The sequence below is a fragment of the Canis lupus genome, chromosome 4 (assembly GCF_011100685.1).
Source record: "Canis lupus familiaris isolate Mischka breed German Shepherd chromosome 4, alternate assembly UU_Cfam_GSD_1.0, whole genome shotgun sequence".
Classification (NCBI taxonomy): domain Eukaryota; kingdom Metazoa; phylum Chordata; class Mammalia; order Carnivora; family Canidae; genus Canis; species Canis lupus.
The window spans coordinates 41,748,909-41,776,521 of record NC_049225.1 but is presented as its reverse complement, the minus strand read 5'-3'; the positions used below and the strand labels follow the sequence as shown (position 1 = coordinate 41,776,521).

General features: G+C 37.2%; 1 protein-coding gene across 6 annotated transcripts in view; it reads left to right on the top strand.

Annotated features, from left to right (window-relative positions):
- The window catches only part of RANBP17 (RAN binding protein 17), a 301,098-nt gene that overhangs the window by 248,051 nt on the left and 25,434 nt on the right, over nt 1-27,613 (top strand). For 4 of the 6 annotated variants that reach the window (XM_038534775.1, XM_038534774.1, XM_038534773.1 and 1 more), the window contains 3 exons: nt 10,991-11,205; nt 13,178-13,316; nt 24,856-25,022. In XM_038534775.1, coding sequence (XP_038390703.1) covers nt 10,991-11,205; nt 13,178-13,316; nt 24,856-25,022 — 521 coding nt within the window. The remainder of the gene's footprint in view (nt 1-10,990; nt 11,206-13,177; nt 13,317-24,855; nt 25,023-27,613) is intronic. The other 2 variants (XR_005358198.1, XR_005358199.1) reach the window with 1 other exon arrangement.

Genomic DNA, 27,613 nt, shown 5'->3' with positions numbered 1-27,613 from the left:
CAACACCGGGCTCCATGCTGGGTGTGGAGCCTACTTTAAAAAAGAAAAAAAAGAAAGGAAAAGAAAAGAAAAAGCATGTTTTTGGAGATTAGAAGATCTGAGTACCAATCATAGTGCCAACCCTTATTAGCTCCATGACCCTCTACCAAGACACCATGCTCCTTTATGCCTAGTTTTCTCATACACACAATTAGGATTAGACTATGTGCTGACCTACGCATCCACTTAGAAGAGGTGATTAAGTGAGCTCCTCCAGGAAAAGGGCTTCCCACAGGGTGTGACATGGAGTGTCACATTCAGTGAACATGCATCTCCTTAATCCAAAGTCATTCTCTTACACTCACTTCTTCAGACAAGGTTTCACTGACCACATAATTTTTTTGTTCTGCCCCAGCTTGGACCACACTGTTCTACTTCCTTCGGCCTATAATAAGAATTTTGCTTCTATTTCCTTGCTTTTAAAAAGGAAATAATATTTATTAGGAAACAGTGTACTTATAAGGATTTCTTAGTAGTTGATAGAGCTTTAGCTACAGAAATGTTAGATTTCTGTTACCAATCATGACTATATCTTTCCCCCTTTTTTTTTTCTGGATCCAGTTTCTTTCACTAAGTGTAATTTTTCCTTTGGGGCATATTCACTATTACAGTAGGACTGTTAAGAGCAGTGACTTTCTCTTCCAGCATTACTGGGCCCCTACGTACAGAATGTACATCCAGCAAGAGACACCAAAAAGAATCTCAGAACAATGCCAAATCTCCAAAGGGTACCTAGTCCTCTGTCAGGTTGTCTGACACGGGCAAAGGCATTGCAGCAAAAGTTGAGAAAGTTAATTAAGTGAGGATTACATTGGAGGAAGAAGAAGAGCAGCAGACAGGAGAGAAAGGAAGGGTAGGAAGAAGAGAAAGGAGGTGAAGCATAAAAGAGAAAAACCTTCAAGGCATTCTCGAGAAGGAAAGCCAGTACGTTTTCTTACCCTAAGGAAAAACTAGAACACTAAAGTAAGGCTCTGTACCTTGGGTTGGACCAATAATAATGGTAGCTTTTATTTTTTAATCAGCTATTACATGCCTGCTCCTACACTAGACCATTTATCATTCATTAGCCTATTTATTCCTCAAGGTGGTTATTATTTTCTGCCACTCAGTACTCATTTGGCCTTGGCTAAGTTGCTTAAGCCCTTCTTGCTTCAGTTTCTGGTTAGACAGAGAAAAGGATACCTACTTCATAAGGCAAGCTTTTAGACCAGTTAGCTTCTGTGATGAAGAAATTGAAGCCCATAGAGATTAAGAAACTTGCCAAAAATTGCATAGCTAGCAAGTGGTTGAATTGGAATTTCATTCAAAGTCTGTATAACTTCAAACAATAGTCCTGTAGGACTCCATAGTCCTTATTGCCACTTGGGAATTGCCACAGGAAGATTGTGCCTTGGATATTAATGAGGAAGCACAATTCTTTAAAGTATGGTGATTTCTATCCTAAAACTTAAGGAAAACCAAAGGCTCAGTGGGAAAATGTCCTTCAACTTTGTAAGTAGTGACTTGGACACCTGCGCTTTACATAGAATAATAGAAAAATGTTTTTTGCCCTTCGTTGATTCCCATGCAGGCCCCATCAGCCAAGCTGATTTGATCTATCTTCACCCCTATAATGCTTTATTATGTATGCTTTTCCCTCTGGAGACTGTAATATGCTCCTGGAAGGAGATCATGTGGTCACCATCCAGGAGGTTGGAAGATGAGGGAGAGTGTGACTGGGAGGACACAGAAGAGCAGCATTATTTCTTTATTTTTTGTTTTTTGTTTTGTTTTTTGTTTTCTTTTTTTTTTTTTTTTTTTTTTTTTTTTTTTTGCATTATTTCTTTAGTAAGCAAACAGAAGGCAAGAAAGCCCATGGAGGAAAGAGGCCAGAACATTCTGTGATCCCTTCTGTCCCCATCTTCACTGGTTTTCTTTGCTCACGTCTCATGGGCAGTGTTTGGGTAGTCAGTGATTGGGGCGGTGCAGTCATGGGGAGTCTTTTCCACATGCACCTGATTTGTTGCATATTTTGTAGAACACCTCTACCTCACTGCTCAGTGAGACTGGCAGAAAAATAATACTTTTGATATGCTGTTTTATTTATCTGCATTCTGTCATGATATACTTTGATGTAAGTTTTTAATTTTGCTTCAGCTCTCAGCTGTTCTCGCCATTACAGCTCAGGGTCAGCAATGAGGTTAGCCACAGTAGCACAAAACAATTTCCTGTTTGTACAGCCCAGGTAACATTTGGATGAGGATTAAATTTTACCACATTTTCTACTAGCCCAAGCCTATTATTTCTAATGAGTTTTAAATTGCTTCAAGAACATGTATTTCAAAACTTAGTGCTGTGATCCATTCAGCCTGAGCAACTTAATAAAAGAAATTTCTTTCTTAAATTTTTGGTTAAAATGTTGCATGCAATGTAATAAATGTTATTACTTTGGAAACCTACTTCTCAGTTTTAAGAACTGGATGTTTCTTATGCTCAATTTCCATTTGTCTAATCTTTTCTTCCCTTAGCCTCTGGGTATTGGTATCTTTAGTGACATCTATTGGTTGAAGAGTGCACAGAAGGGAGAAATAGTGATTATTCTTATAAGACTAGCCAAAATGGGAAGGCTTTTATTCCCTCCTTAGATACCTGATTTTAAGAGAGCTCAGTGTGTGAAAACCTAAACTTTAAAAATCAGTAGAACAGTTATGATTATTCACTACATGTAAGAATTTACATCAGGGTTCTTTAAAGCAGTATATATGCTCCACGTGCATTTAAGGTACGATTTAATCCTATGCTTAAATTGGATTTGTAAAGCAGTGTACAAACCACTGTTGTTTATTGTGACCTAGAAAACAGACCAGTGGTTTTCCAACTGGGTTTTGCACAGCCCAAGAAATCTGTGAAAGTACCATGGAGGCCTTTCAGATAGCGGGGAGGAAGGCAACCTACTGCCGCCTTGACCAGAACCACCCAGCTATGCAGTTGCACTAGATTTGTTTGTAAAAGGGATCACCATTTTCAAAAGTGTTGTGGTTTTTTTTTGTTTTCTTTTTGTTTGTTTGTTTGTTTTGGGTTTTGTTTTTTTTTTTTTTTTGGTAAAAGAGCTTGAAAATTACTATTTTAATTTACTTGGCATGTACTATTACAAGGATTGTAAGGATGAAGGATTATGATTGTATATTTATGTTTGAATGATTACTAAAAGGTAGTTGAAGAATGCATTGGTCTTGAAATAACTAGAGACTTCATAAAATGTCACCAGGAAATAACAGTTCTAAAACAAACTACCCAGGGACCATGTACATGGCCTTACATCCTATAAGAAACTTGGTTGGGGACATAGAGTGACAAAGTAGTACAGTAAAGTTCACAAAAGTCTTCTGGAGGCAGTGGAATGAAGAACACTTTGAGGATCCCAGCACCAAGATCAGGTGGCTTACCAAAGCAACACCTTGAGGAACACATTCCATAGCAGATCCACACATGTTGGACTTGCCTCCCCTTTGCACACAAGCAGAAAATACTGAATAAGCTATCAAATTAGAGTGATCTCCAAACAAATGTGTAGAGTGCAGTGGATTCTTTCATCCATTTATTGAGCATTTACTCTGTGTCTGATGGTGTGAGAGTTATAAGGAATAAGACTTACAACACACTAAAAAGAATCTTACTGATTGTTCTCTTGAGGAACTTGAGTCCAGCAGGGGATTCAGTCAAGTAAATGAAGACTTAGGATGCGTTGTACTCACTTTTATGCTTGAGAGGCATACAGAGTGCTATGGTAGCCCAGAAGCTTCTAACTCAAACTGAGGAGTCAGATAAGGAAGTATCTTTTGAAGGAATAGAATAGGGCCCAGAAGTTTAAAGACGCTATTTGAAGCAGACAGTAGCTTTTACAAAATTATATGAATACAAAGCATTAGCATGGTCTATTAGCAAACTGCAGAATTTCAGAATTGCTCTAGAGAATAGAAAGTGAAAATCTTGATTATCTCATCATCCAAAGGAAACCATCATTTGCAGTTTAGTGTGTGTTCTTTCATATTTTTTATGTGTACATATAGATATATTTTTTCAAAAGTAGTATAATATACTTGCTAATACGTAATTGACTTTTTTACTTATATAATGGCCGTTGCTCAATGCTAATATATATAAATATATTTATTTTTTAAGGTTTTTTTTTCAAGTTTATTTATGTAAGTAATCTCTACACCCAATGTAGGGCTCAAACTCAACCCTGAAATCAAGAGTTGGACATACCCACTCCCTGACTGAGCTAGCCAGGCATCCTTACCACATCTTCTTAAATAGCTGCAAAATACTACATTTTATGGTCATACTATAATTTATTATTCACCTTTTAATAAATGTGATTTTTTATAAACATGTAATTTTTTACTATCCTATACTTTGTTTCAGTAAGCAACTTTGTACATTTAGCTTTGTGAGCTTCATTCATTCAACAAATGTATGTTGGGAGCAGAGGCACTGTTCCTGACTCTGGATACATCAGTGAGCAAAACTGAAAAAGACATCACTTAGTATGTTAGAAGGTAATAAGTGCAATGAAAGAAAGAAGAAGGAAGGGAGAGAGGGAGAGTAGGGAGAGAGAGAGAGAGGTAGGAAGGAAGGAGAAGGAACATTAGAAGTACCAGAAATTGGAGAACGTGTTACAGTAAATTAAGTAAAGGGATAGAGGTAAGCCTCATTGAGAAGGTGACATTTGAGTGAAGACATGTAGTAAATAAGGGAGTTAGTTGTGTGGATATCTCTGGGAAGAATATTCTAGACTGATAGAATACCAAGTCTTAGGGTCCTGAGGCAACAGTATATCTGGCATGTCTGAAGAACAGCCAAGCAATCAGTAGCTGGAGCAAAGTGAACAAAAGGGGGCATTATAACAAGAACAATTTCATGTAAAGTCATCCCTGCAGACAATTATCAGGACTATGATTTTAACTCCAAGTGAAATAGAGGAACTTTAGAATGTTTTGACCAGAGGAGTAACATGATTTGATATTGGCTTTGACCAAGGTGATAGTAGGAGTGGTGAGAAGTGGTTAGATTTTTGGGTATACTTTGAAAGTAAAGCAAATTTCTTGATGGGTTGAAAATGTGGTACAAGAGAAATAATGTAGTCAAGAAATTTTGGCATGAACAACTGGAAGTATGAAGTTACCGTTAACTAAGATGCATGCGAGGAGAATGAAAAGTTCCATTTTGGTCATGTTCAGTTCAAGATGTTGATTGGACATCCCAGTGGGGATATGAAACACAGAGTTGGCGATGTGAGTCTGAAGTTTGGAGTTAAGGCCAATCTAGAGAAACAAATGTGGAAGTCATTGACTTTTAGATGATATTTAAAGTTGCAAAAATTGTGAAGATCACCTAGGTGATCACCACCTAGGTGGTGAGTGAATATAAATAGAGAAGACTTGGGTTTGAGTCCTGGGTACTCCAGTGTTAAAGGGAAAGGGGAAGAGCATCCAGCAAAGGAAAAGTGAGAAGGAGCAGCACTGAAGTTAAAAGAAGATCAGGAGTGTGTGTCTTGGAAGACAAGGAAAGAGAGGTAGTCAGCTGGAGCAGAAGCTGTCCATGAATCAAGATAAGGATTGACCATTACATTTGGCAACAAAGAGGTTGTTGGGAACCTTGAAAAGAGCATTTTCAGTGGAGTGGGCATGAAAGAGAATGAGAGGAGAAGAATTGAAGACCGTGAAGACAGTTCTTTGGAAGAGTTTTATATAGAGGAGTACTATCTAGCAGGGAGGTAAGGCCAAGAGGTTGTTGTTGTTTTTTAATGGAAGATATAATGGCATGACTTAGATTCCAAAGAGATGATCTAATAGAAAAAAGAGATTGCATAGGAGGAAAAGGGAGAAATTTATTGGTGCCATGTCCTAAGTACATAAGAGGAGATAGAAGCTAGTTGAACATATCGAAGGGTTGGCTTTTACAGGAGACCGTGCACGTGAGTGCAGATGCTAGCTAGTAGATAGGCAGATATTGTAATGAAGTTTTAAAATTAGAATATATTCCCAGAAGTGGATTTACACATTTTAAATATTTTTAATAAATATTATCAAATTGCCCTCTAGAATGATTATGCTAATTTACCTCTCCAACAATTTATTTTCCTGTATCCTTATCAACACTGCCCTGTTTTTTTAATCTTTTTTCATCTGAAATGGAAATACTATATTCCTTTCCATTCTTCATAGCTTCAGTTCTGTCCCAAATCATTTATGTCCAGGGACCTCATAAGATTTTTGCAGAGAGACCTATAGTAATATCAACAAGCTTGTGGTTCTCTTTCCATAACAGTTCTGATGATGAATGAAGGCATTCAACCTATCGAGCTGTCAGCTAAGTATCACTTTAAAATTTTAGAGATTAAAAGGGAAAAAGAAAAGTAAATCAATGTAATGGATTGTTTTATAAGCCAGGAATAGCATTGTTCATACTATTAGTTCTTCCTGGTACAAGATGCTACTATAGTGTTTTATCCCTTGAACCTTCTTTTTTAAGTATTCTTTTGAGGACACAGAGAATTGGTAGAATGTGGGGTAAAGAACCACCTTGTGACCCCATGCAGCTGATTCTCTACTGAAGAAATGGAGGGAAGGTATTCAAAGATATATCCATGACCTCACTTTGAATCATGTATTAGAAGGAAGTATACTTTTCTATGCCCCACACACCCAGCTTCACCTCCTCCTCTTTCCTAGGCCATAACTCCCCTATGTGTGAACTTACAGGCTATTAGACTTCAAAAAGAAATAAACCCCCAGCTGTATATGTTGTTATAGTTTACATTTACTGAGTGCTGTGCCAGTTATTATGGTAAACACTTTACATATGCTCTCTCCTTTACTCCACATAAGAGCCTTGTGAGTTATAGGTAGGTGCTGTTATTATCCTTATTTTTATAAATGAAGACATTGACTTACAGAAGTTGATGGTCTGCTCAGACACCTAGGTAGTAAGGAAAGATGTAAGATTCAAACTCCAATCAGTATGTCTCAGAAGCCTACCTGGTTCAACATTACCTCATGCACTATATGTTAATCTTCTGTTAGAATATTATCTTTTATATAGTTCTCCAGCTGAGGCCTATGAAGGAAGGCCATGCCTCTTGGGGTGTAGGAAGAGAACATCATGGAGTCAGTCACTCAAGGAAGAGGTGGGGTCTCAGAAGGAAAAAAAAGTTTAAAAAAATTTTTTTTAAAGACCTGAAGTAGATCTCAGATAAACAAAAGAGGAGGTTTTGCAGTTTTAATGTATGTCCTTTTCTGAATCTAGATCTTGAGAATTGTCTAGAAGAGTACTTCTGAGTACTAGAAGCTAACCCAAAAAAACAAAACAACAACAAAAAGAGTTTTTAAAAAAAGGACAGAGAATAGAGGTTAAAAAGAAGAACCCAAACAATTAATATGAGCTAATAATGAGGAAAATGTTTCTAATAAGCTGCATTATCTGTATCAGGAGTCCTCTGAGCTTCTCAGTTTTTTCCTTATTTTCCTTATTTTTAACGAGATTTCTTTTCCTGCTGCACATGTACAAGAGTAAGAACAGAAATTCCATGATACCTCTGCCCCCCACTCTTGTCCACAATGGCCTTTGGCCGGATCATCCATTCACTTCACAGTGTTCTTTCCCTGAGCCCCAGGGCAGCCTCTGCACCCATTTGCCCAGGCCTAATGTTAAGGTAACAGTACCTATTCTCCTGCCCACAATCATTGGCATTATAGTCAGTGGGAAACAATTAGAGATTTTTCTTTTGATTCTCAGGTTTGGAAATCTTTATTTCATTAAGGCACATACCACTTCCTTTTGTGCTGCTACAGTGGTACCAGGGTGGTAACTGTCACTGGCTTCAGTGGCTTCCAGCCTGACAGTGCCTTCACTGCCAGCTGTCCATCAGTTCATATAAGATCTGCATCCCAGGAGCTTCTTTCCTGAAGGAAAGAGGGAGGTAGCACTTTCCAGTCATGGGGTGAACAGGGTAGACAAGGAGGGTTGTCACACCTATAAAGGAACTTCACAACCAAACTTCAGCCCTGTCACTTTTGTTTACAGTAATGTGAGTCTAATTGTGAGATGTTAAGCTTTTGGGGGACAGGGCACCCAATTGCAATAAGTATTGTTGAATATCATATATTAAATAAAGCTGAATTACAGTGAATAAATGACTTGGCCAGGCCTTCTCTCCCATGGTCTTTCATCACCACCATGGAATGATGAGGCACCTGGGCACAGGGAGATGCAGTTTCCTATTTCAAAAGTATTACTCATTCTAATTTTCCAAGGTCATGATGGTACACAAATTAACACAGATATGTCTGAACAGTCCAAAAGACATGTTATGTATATTAAATTGAACTTTAACACAGAAAGGAAAGTTGTAATTCTAAATAAGCAATCCTTCTTGATGATAGGTTATCCAATACTTTAAAATCAAAATTTTAAATTTTGACCATCACAGTTCTTGGTCTGCCTATTCCACCTTTTGCTACAGAATATAAGACGTTTAATTCTCCCATAAGGACATCAGCATAAAAAGACCCCAAAAGATGATCCAGTTTTCTCCCTTTGACTCTGGCACCTTTCCAACAAACCAGAATGTGTAAACCATACATACCCCCAAATTACCCTAGCTCTTTTCATCACATACAAGCAGTGCTTTTCTTTTTCTGGGAAAGAAAGAATGGGGGAATGTCTACCTTGGTTTATATTGAATTTGAGCAAAGGTAGAAAAGCAGTGGTTGAGAACTTTCTTCTCCCACAGTACCCTGCTTTCTCAGACCCCTGTGCCTATGCACTTAATATACCCAGCACACACTCCTCCCCCTCTCAGTCTACCTAGAAAACTGTGTTTGGTCCTTGAGAAATAACCTGTTCTGGGAAGCCTTTCCCCACTGCCTTCCTGCCCAAGCAGCCAGTCTCTTCTTCTTTCCCCTAACATTTTAACACACCTCTCTGTGTTTGTCACATTGTATGGGATCATTGATTTATAAGTCTATTTCCCTCACCAGACTGAACTTTTCTCAGAGCAGAAATTTTATTTCATTCATTTGTTTGTCCTACCACCTCACACGTAGTAGCTGTTAAGTAAATGTTGTCATATTGAGTTGAATCTTTATGGAACTTACTGTATATCTCTAAGGTAAGTTAAGATGAGGTCATGAGAGAGGGTACAGAATTTAATATGGAGTAAATTCCAGGATCCGTCTCAGCCTTCTAGTTTGAAGGTGTGGGTCAGGTGTTGTCATTTGGATGTGTAAATTATAAGTAAAGCCTTGTGGGCTTCTAGGGATGCACAGAAGAAGACCTGTGCATGGAGGTGTTTCAGCAAGGGGAAGAGACTGCCATGAAGCGGCCCTGTGTTTCATGCTCCACCAGAAGTATTGCTCCTTCTTAACCACTTGATACACATGTGATTACCATAATACACACATCTGTCAGGGTCCAAACAGGGAAAGACAAGCACTATGACATTTACAGAATAGGGAATTTATTTTATGAATTAGATTTTGCACCATCTTGGATGAAGATGGAGAAATAGATCAAAAGCGAGAATTGAAATTTAGGAGAAAAATCACTAATCAGCCCTCCTGAAACAATGGCATAGATGGACAAATTGGAGCTTGCAAAAATCTAGAAGCTGGACACATGCCGTGAAAAGATGTGGAGTGAAAGGGGAACTGGTGTAGGATAGAAGTCATTGGAAGACTGTTGCTTCTGCATAGCTGCCATTCTGGAAATTTGCTGCACGGTAGTTGGTGGTGGCCTTGAAGTCATTCATCAGAGAGTTGGTGATTCTAGTCACAGAGGAGGAAAGAATAAGGACAAAGTGAAACCCAATGGCATTTATGCTCTTTTTTTCACCATCTGTGATGACAGTAATTTTCACAAAAACATGGCTGTTAGTCACTTGGACCTTACAAATGCAGGTTTCTCTTTTGCCCAATTCTAGCCCACTACTATACAGGGAAATGACTTCTGGGAAACTTAATTCTTAGGTAGCCGGATTGAGGCAGTACAAAACCACAATAGTATTACCTCTAAATATTGTAAATTGAATTTAGTTTCAACTACAGAAGCAGTACTCACTTAAATAGGAAAAAATGAAGGTAAGAAACACGTATGACTTTATAGTTTTTCAAAAAGCATTCTTGGGTATTGCCTAGAAACATAGCTTACTTGCACACATTTCAGAAACAGAAGCTGTTGGTTATAAATGCTAACTGCTCTAAAAAATCTTAAGGTGATTATGTAAGTATTTATTTGTCCTCTGATCGTCAACATAGAATTTAAGTACAGTTTTTTAAATAATCATCTGAAAAATGATCTAAGGAAAAAAGGAAGTAACATTTGTTATGAACTGTGCAAAGAACTTCCTATGTGTCTTATTTCATCTAATTCATGTACCGAACCTGTGAGTCTTCTAAAAGTGAAGTAACTCAAGATCAAATTCATGTAAAACCATTGAAAATCCATCCCAGAATTTAGAGTAACTTAATATCTCAGTCTAGGCTATCTTTTTTTCTTGACTTAGTTGGTTATTTACTCCTATTTTTTTAACATCTTATTGAAGAAGAGATAACACATAAAGTATGTAAAGTGAACTAATATTAAGAGTACAACTCAATGAATTTTTATCTATATATTCATATAATCGTATGAATTCATATTTCATATCTATCTATATATTCATATAATCACCATCCAGATAAAAATACAAAACTTTTCCAATACCCTTGATTGGTTTTCCTTGGGCCATTTGTACTTCTCAGGTAAATTGTCATATATATTTATATTTGTCATTACATGGATGGTATAAGTCTTATGATAGGAAGTGAACCTTAGTAATAAAGTAAGAATGTTAAATAATGTGCCTCATAACTGCTTTGAATTACATCTACTTATATCACTTTCTCTTTCTGCTTTTACCCTAAAACAGGTAATCAGATCCTGTCCCTTGGGAGCCTCTCAAAAGATCAGATTTATCCAATGAAACTCAAGGGCATCTCCATCTGCTATTCAGCTCTCAAATCTGCCTTGTGTGGAAATTATGTCAGCTTTGGCGTCTTCAAGTTGTATGGGGACAACCATTTTGACAATGTACTCCAGGCCTTTGTCAAAATGCTGCTGTCAGTGTCCCACAGTGACTTGCTAGTAAGCAATCACGCATCATGGGAGTCATTGTGTGAAATGTGAAGTAACACCACCACAGGCTTGGAATGGTTATAATGAAGCCCAGGGAGTTAGATAGCACCAGAACATTTTATGTTTTAGGACAGCATCTTGATTTAACTTACATAATTTGAACAACTAAAGTGGCTGTATCTATATAATTAAATGCATAGTTTTGAAAACTGCAGCTACCACCTCTGACAGGTTGGTCATTCAGAGTGCTCCAGGTTCAGCAGCTAGAAAATGTAATTAGCAATTTCAACTAATTGCTTACAACCATGATCATAATTCAGAAAATGTCTGTTTCCTGAAGCAGAAATGCAGGAATGTCTGCAAGATCTTCTCCTTTCTTCCTTCCTCCTCCTACTCCATCAGCTTCCCCTACTATCTGGCCTTCCTTTCCATGAAAGTTCTGATGTGGGAGAAAGAGTGAACTCAGAGTTGAGTGTATAGGTGCACAGTCTCACCTCTGCCACTCACTAGTTATTTACCTTGAATAAATAACCTTCTCTATTTCTCCAGGCTTCAATTTCCTCACCTTTAAAATTAGTAAATTAATCAAGGTGATCTCTAGGTCCCTTTTCAACTCTACCATCTAGTTTCTATGATTTATGTCAGTGGTTTTCAAACTTTGAGGTACAGGAGAATCACCAGGGGTGCTGGTTGGAATTTTAAATTTCCAGGCTCCTCCACTGAGCTCTGTCATTATCACCTTTTTTAAACATCTTTGCCTGATTACAAAAAAAGCTAATATATGCCCAATGTAGTTGTAGTAATTACTTCAGCAACAACCAAATTCATGCTCAGGCTTAGTTCAGGCTTTCTCCCCTGCTCCCTGCCAAGGGGAGACGGGGGCCTTTGTTAGTCAACCTGTGTGAGAAATGCTGCTTGACAAGAATGGACCAGTGAACTAGTGGCACCCTCTTCCACTGTTCTAAGTAGTCTCAATAGAACCACATCTCAAGCCAGAGTGGTTTAACCTCAGTAGTAGAATGGGATGCTCATTGAAGGCTGCCTATATGACAAATTGTAAAGTAGAAACTTGACTCAGATCAGGCATGTGTTGACAGCTTACCTCACTGAGAGGACTCTTCACTACAGTTGAGGTCCACCAAAAAAAACTGATTGTGGCTTCAGGAATTGCTCTAATCCTTTTTCTGACAGGCAAGCAATCTTTAACTTGATACCTCTCAATAATAAGGGTGCGTAGGACTCCCTTAGCATGCGTGTTTAAAATGCATGTGTCAAGACCTCATTCCAGAGCTTTCCATGTGGTGATCTGGAGTGGGGATCAGGAAACTGCATTTTTAATAAGCACCCCATGTGCTCTTATGGACGTGGTCTTTAATAAATACTGTTCTGGTTTATTTCTCTTATGAGTGTTATGCTTCTTTGAAACTGGTTTGAGTTCCATTTAAGTTGTTCAGGTTATCTTTCTCATGCAATTATCTTTTGCCCATAGTATATACTAAGCCATTGACCAAATCATGATTTAGTTAGGTGGATTGGCATTTTATAAGTACAATGGACTATGATGTCAAGTCCTATTATAATAGCAAATACCTTTGTATTTAAAAAAAAAAAAAGGCTGCCTTGCAACTATTAATATTATTCAGTGTTACAGTATCCCCATCCAGAAAAATAATTCAGCCTTCTAAATTCCATACTACAGAGATTTTATTTGCATTTAAGTGTTAGCCATATAATGTAAAATTGAGATTACTTACTATGCTATAGCTTCAAATTAGGATTTCTAGAGATTAAGAAGTTCCTATTAGACCCCCTTTAAATACTGAATTGTGAATCATGATGTCATTTGTACCATGTATTTATTTTACATATTTGTGTTTAGGTAAGTTTACAATTTCCAATATTATAAATGGCAGTTTCCACTAGACCTTAACATGTCTTTTGCTTCCCTGTCCCTTGACACTTAGCTATCTCTGTGTTGTAGCAATATCGGAAACTGAGCCAGTCTTATTATCCACTCCTGGAATGTCTTACGCAGGACCACATGAGTTTCATCACCAACTTAGATCCTCCTGTACTCCTGTATGTTCTCACATCTATCTCAGAGGGACTCACTACTTTTGGTAAGTATCATGGAGAACATTATTTCCAGAGGAAAAACTTCATTGTAGTCTCTTCACGTTATGTGCCTACTGAGATGATTATCCTACAAAGGGGAAAAGATTGTATACCCAAACTGAAAGAACATTTTATAATTATTACTTGCAAGTGAGAGAATGCCCTTTTTTTTCATATTTGGATGTACAGCTTATCTTTTAATCAGCTTAATTATAACTTACACACAAAAAAAAAACTCGTTGATTTTAAGTGAGCAGTTCAGTGAGTACTGGCATGTATATATACAGTCATAAACTACCACAACCAAGATACGGAACATTTTCTTCACCACAAAAAGCTCTGTCATGTCCCTTTCTGACCAATCCCTTCCCCCTGGCCCCAGCCCCAAAGAACCACTGTCTACTCTCTTTCACTATAATTTGCCTTTTTCTAGAATTTTGTCTAAGTTGAAACATACGATATGTAGACCTTTATGCCTGGCTTCTTTGATTTAGCATCATGCCTTTGAGATTCATCCATGTTGTTTTGTGAATCAATGTATTCCTTTCTATTGCTGAGTATTATCCCATTGTATGTATTACCATACCACAATCTATTTTCTAAATTCACTAACTGATGGATATTTGGGTCGTTTCCATTACTTGGTTATTTTGTACAATACTACTATGAATGTTCACATGCAAGTCTTCCTGTAGACAAATACTATTTCTCTTGAGTAAATACCTAGGAGTGGGATGCTTGAGTATATTTTCAACATTATAAAGAAAACTGTGACACTGTTTCCCAAAGTGACTGTACCATTTTGCAATTCCAAGCAGTGTATGAGGGCTTTCACTTCCCTGTATCCTCCCAAACACTTGCTATTATTAATCTTTTTAATCTTAGCCATCCTAGTAGGTATGAATAAGAATCTCATTGTGGTTTTAATATTTATTTCACTACTTAATAATGATTTGAATATCTTTTCATGCTTGTGTACCATTTGTGTATCTTTTAGTGAAGTATTTGTTTGAATCTTTAACTCATTCTTTTTTTAACCGGGTTGTTTATCTTATAAGCATTTGTTACATATTCTGGATACAAATCCTTTATCAAATGTATGTTTTGCAAATATTTTTTCAGTCTTGGCTTGTCTTTTTGTTTTCTTGACAGTATGCCTTTATCACAAGAGCAAAGTTTTAATTTTGAGGAAGTCTAATTTATTTATTCATTTTTCTTTTATGGTTCTTGTCTTTTTGGGTCCTATGCTGAGAAATCTTTACTTAACCCAAGCCAAAAAGATTGTTCTTAGTTTTCTTCCAGAAGTTTTATAGTTTTTTATCTTACGCTTAGGTCTATGATCCATTTCAATTAAATATTTTGTATATAGTATTATATTACGTATGAGATAAAAGCTGGTTTTAACATACAGTTATTCAATTACTCTAGCACCTTTTGTTAAGGAATATCCTTTCTCTGTTGAATTACTTTGTGCCAGTTCTATACTATTCTGTTTTTTTTTTTTAATTTTTGTCCTAACTTTATGCTAATTCTTAAAATCAGATAGCATAGCCCTCTAATTTTGTTTTCTTCATTTAAAATTGTCTTGACTATTCTGGGTCCTTTGTCTTTTTATATAAATTTTAGAGTCAGTTTGTCAGTTTCTCTTGTTAGGAAAAAAAAATGAATAGGGGAATTTTGGTGGTGATTCCATTGAATCTCTAGCCCACTTTGGAGAGAATTGACATATTAGTAATATTGAGTGTTCAATTCCTGAAAATGGCATGTCTGTCCATTTATTTAGATCTTCCTTAATTTTTCTCAACAGCATTTTTGTAGCTTTGAATGTATGACTCTTGTACATATTTTGTTGTATTTATAACTATTTTGTAATTTTATGTTATTGTACATGGTACTGATTTTCAATTTCCTGTTGTTCTTGGCTACCGTGCAGTTGATTTTTTTGTATGTTGACCTCGTATTATACAGCCTTACTAAACTCATCTATTAATTCTGGTGGTTTCTGTAGATGTCTTAAGATTTTCTATATATTGTCTGCAAATAAAGACAGTTGATCCCTTCCTTTCCAATCTGTATAGATTTTATTTTTTCTTATCTTATCACACTGGCTAGGACCCACAGTACAGTGTTGAACAGAAGTAATCATAGCACACATTTTTTCCTTGTCTCCAAGGAAATGTCTCCATTCATCCACCATTCAATATAATGTTAGCTGTAAGTTTTTACATAGATTCTCTTTATCTTGTTGAGAAAATTCTCTTCCCTTGTGGTTTTTCTGAGGCTATTATCATGGATGAATATTGAGTTTTATCAAATTACTTTTCTGTGTCTACTGAAAGGGTCATATGGTTTTCCTTTTTAGTTCTATTTATACATTACATAATGTTGATCATCACATTGATGGATATTTGAAGGCTAACCTAACCTTGCATTCCACACTAGGTTATAACATATTATCCTTTTTACGTATCACTAAATTCAGCTTTCTAAAATTTTGATACAGGTTTTTATATCTATATGTATGACAGATAGTGATGTATTCTATAATTTTTCTTCCATACCTTTTATTCTTTGTTTATTCTTCTGTATCTTTGCCTTGTTTTAGTGTCAGTCTAAGGCCCTGATAAAATAACTAGGGAATTGTTTTCTCCTCTCCTATTTTCTTAAAAAGTTTGCATAGGGGATCCCTGGGTGGCGCAGCGGTTTAGTGCCTGCCTGTGGCCCAGGGCGCGATCCTGGAGACCCAGGATCGAATCCCATGTCAGGCTCCCGGTGCATGGAGCCTGCTTCTCCATCTGCCTGTGTCTCTGCCTCTCTCTCTCTCTCACTGTGTGCCTATCATAAATAAATAAAATTTAAAAAAAAAAAAAAAAGTTTGCATAGAATTGTTACTAGCTCTTACTTAAATGTTTGATAGAATTCCCCAGTGAAGCCATTAGGCCTAGATTTTTTTTAGTTGGTTTTTAACTATAAATTAAATGTTTTTTAATGGACATAGGGCTATTCCAGTTATTTACTAGATCTCGGGTAGCATTTGGTAGTTTATGTCTTTAAAGGAATTTCTCAATTTCATCTGAAGCTCACCTGACATTGACACAGAATTATTCATTATATCTCATAGTTATACAATTTGATTTCTGTAAGGTCTATGGTGATATCCCCTCTTTCTTTTTTTTTTTTATTTTTTATTTTTTTTTTATATCCCCTCTTTCATTCCAGAAGTTGACAATTTGTGTCTTCTCTCTTTTTTTCCTGATCATTCTGGCTCTAGATTTATCAGCTTTATTGCAAAGAACCAGGTTTTAGTTTTCAGTGATTTCTCTGTTATTTTTCTTTTATTTCATTGATTTCACATGTGGCCTTTATTATTTTCCTCCTTCAGTTTACTTTGCTTTTCCTTTTCGAATTTTTCAGGCAGAAACTTAGATTACTGATTGTAGACCTTTCCTCTTTGCTAATATACACATTTAATGCTTTCATCTAAACACTGCTATAGCTGTTCCTCACAAAATTTTTATGTATTTTGGGTTTTTTTTTTCTGTTCAGTTTAAAAATATTTCCTAATTGTCCTGCTCATTTCTTCTTTTATTAATAGATTGTTACTGAGAGGCACAGTATTTAAATTCTGTATGTCTAGAAGTGTTCCTGTTACCTGTTATTGATTTTACTTTAATTCCATTATGGTCACAGAATATACTCAATGTTATAACCTTTATATTTATTGGATCTTTTTTATGGTTCAAAATAAATGAATGTTCCATCAGCACTTGAAACGAATGTGCATTCTGTTGTTGGGAAGAATGTTCTATAGTGGTCTAATTGATAATGCACAGATTTTCTACATTCTTACTAGTTGTTTGTTTTTTACTTATTTTGTGAATTACCAAGAGAAAAGTGCTGAAGTCTAACTATAATTATAGATTTTTCCATTTCTCCTTTCAGTTCTATCAGTTTTTATATAAACTATTTTAAAGCTGTGTTAATAGGTATATAAATATTTATGATTCTTCTGTCCCTTTGATGACTTTTCCCCTTTATCATGAAATGGCCCTTTTTATCTCTGGTAATACTCTTTAAAATATATATATATCTATTTTGTCTGGTATTACCAGCTTTTCCAGCTTTCTTTTGATTAGTGTTGCCTCTTTTTCCATCATTTCATTTTTAATCATCCTATGTCTTTCTATTTAAAGTTGGTTTCTTGTAGACAGAGGTATTTTCTATTGATTTTGTAACAATTTTTACAAATTTGGTGGCTTAAACCAATGTAAATTTATTATAACTATTTTTTATTTTTTTTAATTTATTAACTTATAGCTATTTTTATTTTTTAAGATGTTATTTATTTATTTGAGAGAGAGCACGTGCGCATGTGTACTCAAGTGGGGGAGGGGCAGAGGGAGAGAATCTCAAGCAGACTCTACATTGAGCACAGAGCTGACACAGCATCCAGTCTCACAACCCTTAAATCATGACCTGAGCCAAAATCAAGAGTCGGATGTCCAACCAATTGAGCCACCCAGGTGCTCCATTTTATAGCTCTTTGGATCATAAATCTGACATGAGTCTCAGTAGGCTAAAGTAAAGGTGTCAGCTATGTTCTTTTCTAGGAGCAAATCCATTTCCTTGCCTTTTCCAGTTTCTAGAGACTATCTAAATTCCTTGGCTCATGGCCTCTCTTCAAAACCAGCAAGATTGCATCTATAACATTCTTTCATAGATACATCTCCCTCTGATTCTGACCTGCTTCTCTCTTTCACCTTTCAGGACCTTTGGGATTACATTGGGCCTACCTAGATAATCCAAAATAATCTCCATATTTTTCACTCAGCTAATTAGCAGTCTTAATCCATCTGCAATCTTATTTAATTCTTTGCCATATAATCTAACATATTCATGGGTTCTGGGAATTAGCATGTGGACATATTTGCCTAATATGCAGCATATGTGGGTCATATTTTTATATCAAATCTGACTATCTCTGCCTTCTAATTAGTGTTTCAACCATTTACATTTGATGTAACTACCAGTGTATTTAAGTTTAAATCTATAATACTGCTATTTATTTTCTTTTTATTTTAACTGAGCTTTGTTTCTTTTTTCGTTTTTTATTTTTCCTTCCTTCCTTTGGATCAATTAAATATTTCCTATGAATCCATTTTATATCCTCTATGAGTTTACTAAGCCAGACTTCTTTATTTTTAATGGCACTCCAGGATTTCTAATCTACACCTTCAAGTAATATCATCACAGTTTGCCTTCAGATAATCACAGTCTCCTTCTTTCCCTCTGTATCCATTCCTTCTGGAACTCCAACTACACATGTGTTACATATCTCTGTTATTAGTCAAAGACTGGATGGAGGGGCACCTGGTGGCTCAGTGGTTGAGCATCTGCCTTCGGCTCAGATCGCAATCCTGGGGTCCTGGGATCAAGTCTCACATCAGGCTCCCCTCAAGGAGCCTGCTTCTTCCTCTGCCTACTCCTCTGCCTCTCTCTCTCTGTGTTACTCATGAATAAATAAATAAAATCTTTTTTAAAAAAAGACTGGATGGAAAGGACTCCTTTAAAGGCTCCCACTCTTTGAAACTACGTCTCATGAGTTCTAGCTGCCTCAGCCTCCCCAAGTTCAAACGGTTTCTTTTCAACTTAGTGAGACCACTTGGCTTTGTTTGGGTTCCTCCTTTCAGGCCCATAGCCTGGAAAGTATTTAGGGCAATAAGCTCGAGTGATTGTGTAGGTGTGACCCCATTTGTTTCCCTCCTCTCTGGTTTAATAGGTTTGCGTTGCTTGTTGTGCAATAAGAGAAAAATGTTTCATATTTTTGTTCTGTTTTCTAGTTGTGTATGGCAGAAGGAAAATTTCTCATAGCAGTTAATCCTTCATGGACAGAAACTGAAGCTTAGTCTTTTCTTATTATAGTTTGGCTTGACATTCTTTTGTCTCATATCATGGTAATACTTTAAGATGTTTAATTAGTTACAAGTGGGTATGTTGTTCTCAAAGTGTGGTCTTGGTCCAAGAATCTACATTTTAACAAGGCTCTCAAGGGAGTTCTTGATGGGGTGGCATTATGAAGATAATACTAAGTAAGTTCCAGTGCTACCACTTGTTGAGTGTATGTTTGTGGACAAGTACTCTGTGCCTGATGCTATCATAGGTATTTTTAAGATACGTACTTCGCCTTTGTCATTCTCAGAATTGCTATGCATACCAAAACTGGGTTACATACTCTAATAGTGCTGTTTGTTCTTATTTCCTACTTGATTGCAAGTCTCCAAAGGACAAGACCTGTGTCTTGAGGTACTACTTTATTCCCAGTGCCTAGCATATAATAAGTGTTCAATAAATATTTATTGATTAAATTAATTAGATTATATTATTTTCGTTATACAGTTGAGTAAGCTGTGGCTCAGAGAAGTGAAACAACTTGCACATGGTCGCACAACTAATAAGTGCCTGATCTAGGAGTCTTTCTAACTCTAAAACCCATTCCTCTTCACCTCACCACCCTGCTAGATCTGTCTAATATAGGTCACATTTTGGCAGATGAATCATGCTGTGTCTTCAAGAAAAAGGACTATTGAGAGTAACCGCTTGGGTTTCTCCTTTTCCAACAAAAATAGATCTGCAAAGAGGCATTTATAGTTATTGTTTGGATTTCAAGCAGGTCTCAATTCTGCATTAGCCTTTAGAAAAAATGAGAGGGAGTCACACAAAAAAACTGAATCAGTGATGAAGTAGCAACTCACCTAATATGCTTAATGTGATATTAAAAAATTTTGGTAATCAGCATTTTTAGTTTCAGCCAGCTATAATATGGGGAAGGAGAAAAGTGAATGAGAAAAGTAATTCTATGTTCTGTCTTTTTAATTGTCCAGCCACCATCCCCCTCCCCACCACCACTATCCTCTTACATACAGAGACCAAGTGCAGGACTTACAAAGCTGCTCTTAATAATGACTCTCAGGTCATTCATTCATAAGTATCAATTGTGCACCTACTATGTACTTGGCAGTACTAAAGAGAATAAGACAGATAAGGTCCCTGCTTATGTGAAGCTTAGATTCTAAAGGGAGAAGATAAACAATAAATGAACACACACACACACACACACAAGAAAAAGTCATGATACATGCTAAGCAAAGATTTGAAGTGGGATAATGATTGGAGAATGTTTAAATGTGGCTTCCCTCGACGAAGTGATAAGGGAAGGCCTCTGAAGTTTAGCCAGGGCAGGGACAGGGGTGGATTCCAACAAGAAGTAAAGGATGGCACAAAGGCAAGAACTAGAAATGGTGGAGGCAAGCAAAAAGTTGAACCATTGTAAACGTTTCACCAGACCCTTCCTCCAAGAAAATGTTCATCATCAATAGCATATGTTGTTATTTTGAGCACATTCTTGAACTGGAGGAAGTTGTATGAATATAATATGGGAACAAATCATTCAGGAATTATTTAGAAATTTTGAGACCTTGTACATTAGTTTCTCCCACCAAAAACATGCCAAAGATGGAAGAAAGCTATGAATTAGCCAAACAAAACGATGGGCTTGGTGTTTAAGGTATTGGGACAAGCCAGGAAAACACGTGGAAAGTGAAAAGGGGGAACATGCTGTGTGGTGGGCACTATGTGAGTCTTTACAGGCTTCTTGCTGATTTCTCATAAGATCTTGTGAAGTAGGTGTGGCAAGCATGTTTTACCGAGGTGCAAATTGAAGCTCCAGAAGGTCAAAACATCTAGAAAATATAGATTCAAACCTAGACCCACCTATTTCAAAACTACTACACCACCCATTCAGACCTTCTGGTTCTGAAATTTTGAGCCCAAGCCAAATGTTAGCTCAGCCCTGTTACCATTCTCCTGACTCAGTTAAGCAACTCTTTCCTCTACAGTTAACTTTTCAGAACATCGTTCCATGATGACTCTTGGGGAACAGAAGGGCTATTAAGGATGCATGGGCTTCCTGGGGAGACTGGGTGCAGGAGAGAAGGAGCATTTGGTTGTTTCTAGTGCCAAACAACAAGTTGCTGGAGAGGACAAAGTGCCTATCTGGTTTAAAAATTGTATCTAAAATTATCTAAATCATAGATGAATCCTTACAAGATTCTGAATACCAAGAGCTAGGACAAAATATGAAAATTCATGACTTCTGCTCATCCTTTTATGTCAGGAGAGTTTCATTATTTGAATCTCAAATAGTAGCTTGAGCTGCAAATAAAACCAATAATAATACACAGTCCTCAGCACTATTCATTCTGTTTTTTATCAAATGGCCCTTGATCCTTATGATTCTACACCTTTCAATCTACCCTAAACTAACATTTAGCCATTTCGAACTCCCCAACCGTAAATCAACCGTAATGGAAGCTCTTCTTCTTGCTTTTATTGCAAGGATATATGCTCCAACCTTCATGTCTAAAGTGTTTACCTGGCTTTTTCATAGCTGACTCAGTAGATTGGAACCTTTTAATGCAACCTGCATGGCATGTGGTCACCAAATCTATGTGAAGTCTTTATAATTTTTGTGTGATTGATAGCATATTGTTCTTCACTGGTGAGGGAAACCATATCTATTTCCTGCCTGCTTCCTTTTGTAGATATTAAGTTACTTAATCCATTTACTTTCATGATTGGGACTTCAGACGTAGAAATGTGAAGGAAAAGAGAAAAGCAACCAAGCTCAACAAGTCTGTGCCTGACTCTTAGGCCCACATGTTTTCCACTGCATTATATTACCTCCTGGAATTATACAACCAAAGCTCCCTTTTCTATAATGTAACCCAATTAGTGGGGGAAAATAAACAGTTAATCATTCAGTCAAATACCATAGTTTTGGGAGAAAAAGAGCTCCTTTCTTCAAAGGAAAATAATAGCACCACAGTTTGGTTACATATATAGCTTCTATAGCTCCACAGTTCCCAGAACTATTGTGCCTGCCCATCTTTTAGACCTCCATACAACCCCTCTTAGTCCTGCATCAGTTACCATTATCTCTGATTTTAAATGTATTCATCTATCTGTATTTCAGAACTTTCCCCCAGACTACCTCTTTCTATTTATTATGCCATTCTCTCTGAAACAATAAATATGAAAGAGTTTTTAAACTGTGGTGTTATACCAGTTCTACTGCTATAGTATTATTACTAAACACAACTCAGGACCTTCTGAAACCTTTCTCAGATTAGATTTAGAGGAATTAGATTAGATTAGAAGAATCTGCGATTCTTCAGAAAGATTATATATTCTTTAATTCAGCTAAGAGTGCACTTGTTTGTTTTTTTAAGATTTTTATTTATTTATTTATTCATGAGAGACACAGAGACAGAGGCAGAGACATAGGCAGAGGGAGAAGCAGGCTCCCCACGGGGAGCCAGATGCCGGGACTAAATCCCAGAATCCTAGGATCACGCCCTTGGCAAAGGAGGACACTCAACCACTGAGCCACTCAGGGATCCCTGTGAGTACACTTCTAATCTAAGAAAGGCACACGTGTCTCAGAAGCTCAGAGATTATAAGGAGATTAATGATTGCCTAGGGAGTTCATAATCTACTGCTTCCCAGCCCTACTCTCCTAGTCCACATTCCTCAACTGCGCCTGCCATTTTGGCCATTTTTTGAAGGTTTTTAATTGTTTCTCTCGCCATTTCTGTTACTAACCATAAACTCCTCAGGATCCTGTCCAGGTGTTACCAAAAAATCAAGGCAGTGTCATGCTATGAATCATAAATATAAACTTTTGGTTAAGCTACTTAACCTCTGAGATTCATTTTTCTCATTTGAAAAATGCAAATAACCACACCTACAATATACAAAGTGGTTATTAGAAGTAAGTGAATAATAATTTTCATGTACAAAGTAGATAATAAGTGGTTGCTGTATCATGTTACTCACTTGCCTTTAAAAGAAAAAGCCTTAAAAAATAAAAATAAAATAAAATTTTTAAAAAGCCTTAAATAACACCTCTGTTGTCTTTCAAATTAAATGTAATATCTCAGCCCACTATTGGATGCCCTTGAGGAAGAGCTCACCCTACTTTGTCACCCTTCTGTCTTATGACTCCCTATACATTTTTTTTTATTTTTTTTTGACTCCCTATACATTGTTTCACTCAAACCAAAAGTCCTGCTCCAGAATACAGCCTCCTCTTTTCATTGTGAGAACAAACTAGTAGTAACATCATCTTTTGAGCCCCATGTGTTTTAAGAAAGTATTTGATGCTTGCATATATTTTTATTCAATACCTAGTTTTAATATCTACTTGATTTTAGTGGTTAAGACTCCAGCTCCTTGGGATCCCTGGGTGGCACAGTGGTTTGGCCAAAGCCCAGGGCGCAATCCTGGAGACCCGGGATCGAATCCCACGTCGGGCTCCCAGTGCATGGAGCCTGCTTCTCCCTCTGCCTGTGTCTCTGCCTCTCTCTCTCTCTCTCTCTCTCTCTTTTTTTTTAAAAAAAGAAAAACTCCAGCTCCTTGTTTATTTTCATACAGTGACTCCACAGTCATCTAGCCATGTGGCACTGGACATGTCACTTAATCCCTCACTATTCTTGTCTGTAAATGCAAATAATAATAGTAACTATTACAGTGAGGATAATAATATAACTATTATTATGAGGATACAAAACAGTAATTCATGTAACTAACACAGTAAATATCAGCTGTTTTTGTTATATGAGAATTTCTAGTTGTTTTCTTCTCATTCAACTCTGCAAGATATTTTACAAATAATGAGAAGGGTTGAGTGGCTCTTTCGAAGTAACAAAATAGGAAGTAATTGGAAAAGAGAAGATTTGAAACCAGAGCTGACTCCAGAATTCCTGCCTTCCCACCATACCGTGTGCCTTGTGCTGATCTCTCTATCTGAAAAATGTCCTTCCTTATACCTAACTAAAATAACTTTTCCAGGTTCATCTCAAGTTCTGTCTCCTTCAGAAAGTCTCTATGATCCCCATCCAAATGTGATGTCTTCCTCAAAATCCTCATAGCAGGGACTCCTGGGTGGCTCAGCAGTTAAACTCGTCTGTCTTTGGCTTAGGCTGTGATCCCGGAGTCCTGGGATCGAGTCCTACATTGGGCTCCCTGCATGGAGCCTGCTTCTCCCTCTGCCTGTGTCTCTGCCTCTCTCTTTCTGTGTCACTCATTTGTACCCAGCATTGTGTTCCGGTAACTTATATACTAAATCATGAGAGCTTTGACAACAAGGTAGGGGTTACCCCTGAAACAGAATACTTTGCCCCAGGTCTACACCCTGTTTCGTCTGAAGCAGAGCACTTTGTACCCAATAGATATTTAATAAAATCACTTGTGTTAAACAGAGGGTCATTAAGGTCACAAATGGAAAATTCTGTCCAATTCAATCCAAAAATAATTTACTTACTAACAAGTTTTTATAGCAGGTCCTGTAGTAGACACTGGGTTTAAAGAGATAAGCAAGGCAAAATCCCTGCCCTAGTGGTTTTTTTTAATTGGAGGCATTATAATTAATCAGATGAAAAAAACACTTCAGTAATGCGAAGGAATTCTCATTTATTGTTCGTACAGATACAGTTGTCTCCTCCAGCTGCTGTACCAGTTTAGACTACATCGTCACCTACCTCTTCAAGCACATAGCAAAAGAGGGCAAGAAGCCACTTCGATGCAGAGAGGCTACCCAGGCCGGTCAGAGACTATTACATTTTATGCAGCAAAATCCAGATGTCCTACAGCAGGTAACTGGTGGTTGGTCACCTAGCTTAAGAAACAGAGTTTCCCAGACCCTGAATATCTCTTAGAGTAAATGGTCTTGTCAAGGCTCTTTACCAGTTATTCTCTAGGAGTATTTTCCCAGAAGATAGAGTAGCACACAAGCCTCACCTCAAGAAATCTCTTAAGTCATTCATCTTCTCCCAGTGAAGCTAGAATGCTAAAAAAAGGATAGCTCTTCCAGAGGGCTGAGAGAAATAAAAGGCAAAGCCAGAACTAGAAACAGTCAAGCTCTGGTTTCTTTCCTGGAGCCTCTAATAATGTCTTCTTAAGTTTGCCCTGTAAGTACTCTGGTACATCAGGAAACTGCCATTTGCTGAGCTCCTGGGCGGTGCCAGGGAGCTTTGCTGAGAACCTCCCATTCATCATACCGCAACTGGTCTTCTCCTCATTTAAGATAAGAAATCAAGATTCAGATAGATCATATTCCCCAGAACATTTAAGTAATAAATAATAAAGCCACAACTTCTTTTATTTTCAAATGTGCTTTGTGAGTGGCTAATATGAATTAGGTCCAAGTTTAATACTGTTTTTGAAAAACTCACTTCTGCAAATCACAGTAACGGCATGCATAAAAGTAAATAACACATGCCAGAAATATTTCAAAGAGAATAATAATACCATTTTTCTGTGGTGATACCATCACTATGGTATTTTCCAGTTCCACTAACTGTGGAAACTTTATACTGCTTCCAGTTGTTTTAGTTTGCCAATATTATCTTCGTAATAGTTTGTGGTTTGCAAATGTAAACACTTTTAAGAAGGTCATTAGTCAACAAACAAGGTGCCTCTGAGTAAAGAAATGATGAATGTACAATGAGCTAGCTGTGGATGAGTTTTTCTTCCTGGCCTTTTTTTTTTTTTTTTTTTTTAAACAAATCTTCAAATTACATAAACTTATCTTTGGTGATGTCTCAGTTAACCTGTTGTTTTCTGAGAAAACCTTTCTGTTTTCTTAATTACGCAAGGAGATGCGTAATTAAGATTTTTGTGTAACTAGACAATGTACTGTAGGCCTGTAGGTATTTGGTGTGACCCTGGAATTGTTATGACATGTTGGTGATAAAGAGTAAAGAGAAGAGATACGTAGCACATGTATTGAGGACTTTCTGTGCACAAAGTGCAAGAGCCACTGAGACTCATAGGACATAATTTCTCTCCTTGAAAAGTTTCTCTCAGGTGGGACAGAGATGATTGATTAGTTATTAGGTAACTAATCAGTTACATGGTAATTTGATTAATATAGTGGTGACAGAGATTGGCACTCTAGGTGAGGACTTTCAGAGAAATCTTCTCATTTACACCCCCATGACAGCCCTGAAATATGGATATCATCATCCCCATTTTACAGATGAATAAATTGAGACACAGAGAGAGCAGCTGGGAAGTGGAATGTGAACCAAGGTCTGTTTGGCTCAAAAGCCCAGGTCCTTACCACTTACATGATTGATTCTCAAGGGCTTAGATGGTAGGGATAAGATCTCAGATTCACCAGAAATGCCATTTTAAACTATATATTCTATTGAGATTTGGGTGTACCCTTTCTTCCCCCTCCCCCACCTACCCCGCAGTAGCCTCTAATACTGCCAAGTATTCCTGATGTCTTAGGGTCTGGAAGAACTAGACTCTAATGACTCTGATACTGTCAGGAATGTGTCATAGCCCTCAGGTGTTCTGCAAGGAGAAGGCTGAAAACCACAGATTTAAAGCATGTAGCCAGTGGAGAAATAAATGCCCATGGATTGGCCAGAATTAGACCCAGCCCCTACCCCACCATGGCAAATGATAAGTCCACCACTAGATCCCTCTTGCCAGCACTCAACTTGATCACAATAATGTCCCATAAACTTTGGTAGAAACTTTCAGGTTGGTAGATTTTACCCAAATCAATAGGCTGTTATCCTAGACAAATACCATCAGACCATGCAGATCAAGTGATGTGGTTGTACAGGAGACAATCAAGTTTGTTTCTACTCAGAATTACCATGCATTTGTTGGTTTAAGTAATTTCTGTGTGTTAATAATACTTAGTAATCCTTTACTTTATAAGAATATGACTCAGTAGTGATATATCTTTATTAACAGTGGAATACATTCTATTTATTTGGAATGTAGGCTTTCAGATAGCATTTTAAATATTAATGACTGGTCTCTGGTAGTCAGCATAAATATGATTTGCATTAGCACTAGGTTATATCATCTTGAGTGCCTCTGATGTCAACTGTTGGGTATAGTAATATCTGACATCATCTCCTTAGGTCACTGACAACTTTGACCTCTATTCTTATGCACAGTTTCTGTCGTCTCAAAAGCTCTTTTGAATTGATTTGAAATTTTGACTCTTCCCTTTATGAGGCAGTAAAATTGATAATTATTCAGATGGGAACTGAGCGCTGAGTGAAAAATCAATTCAACCCGCTCTCTGCTGCGTATAAAATTACTTCTGAGTCGGCTGGACTGAACGGATGGCCGGAGTAAAAGCAGCAGGCAGGAGCAGTGGGAAGAATTAGCTGGACAGAGCTAATAGCCTGAAGGGGTGGACTCAGAAAAGAGGGAG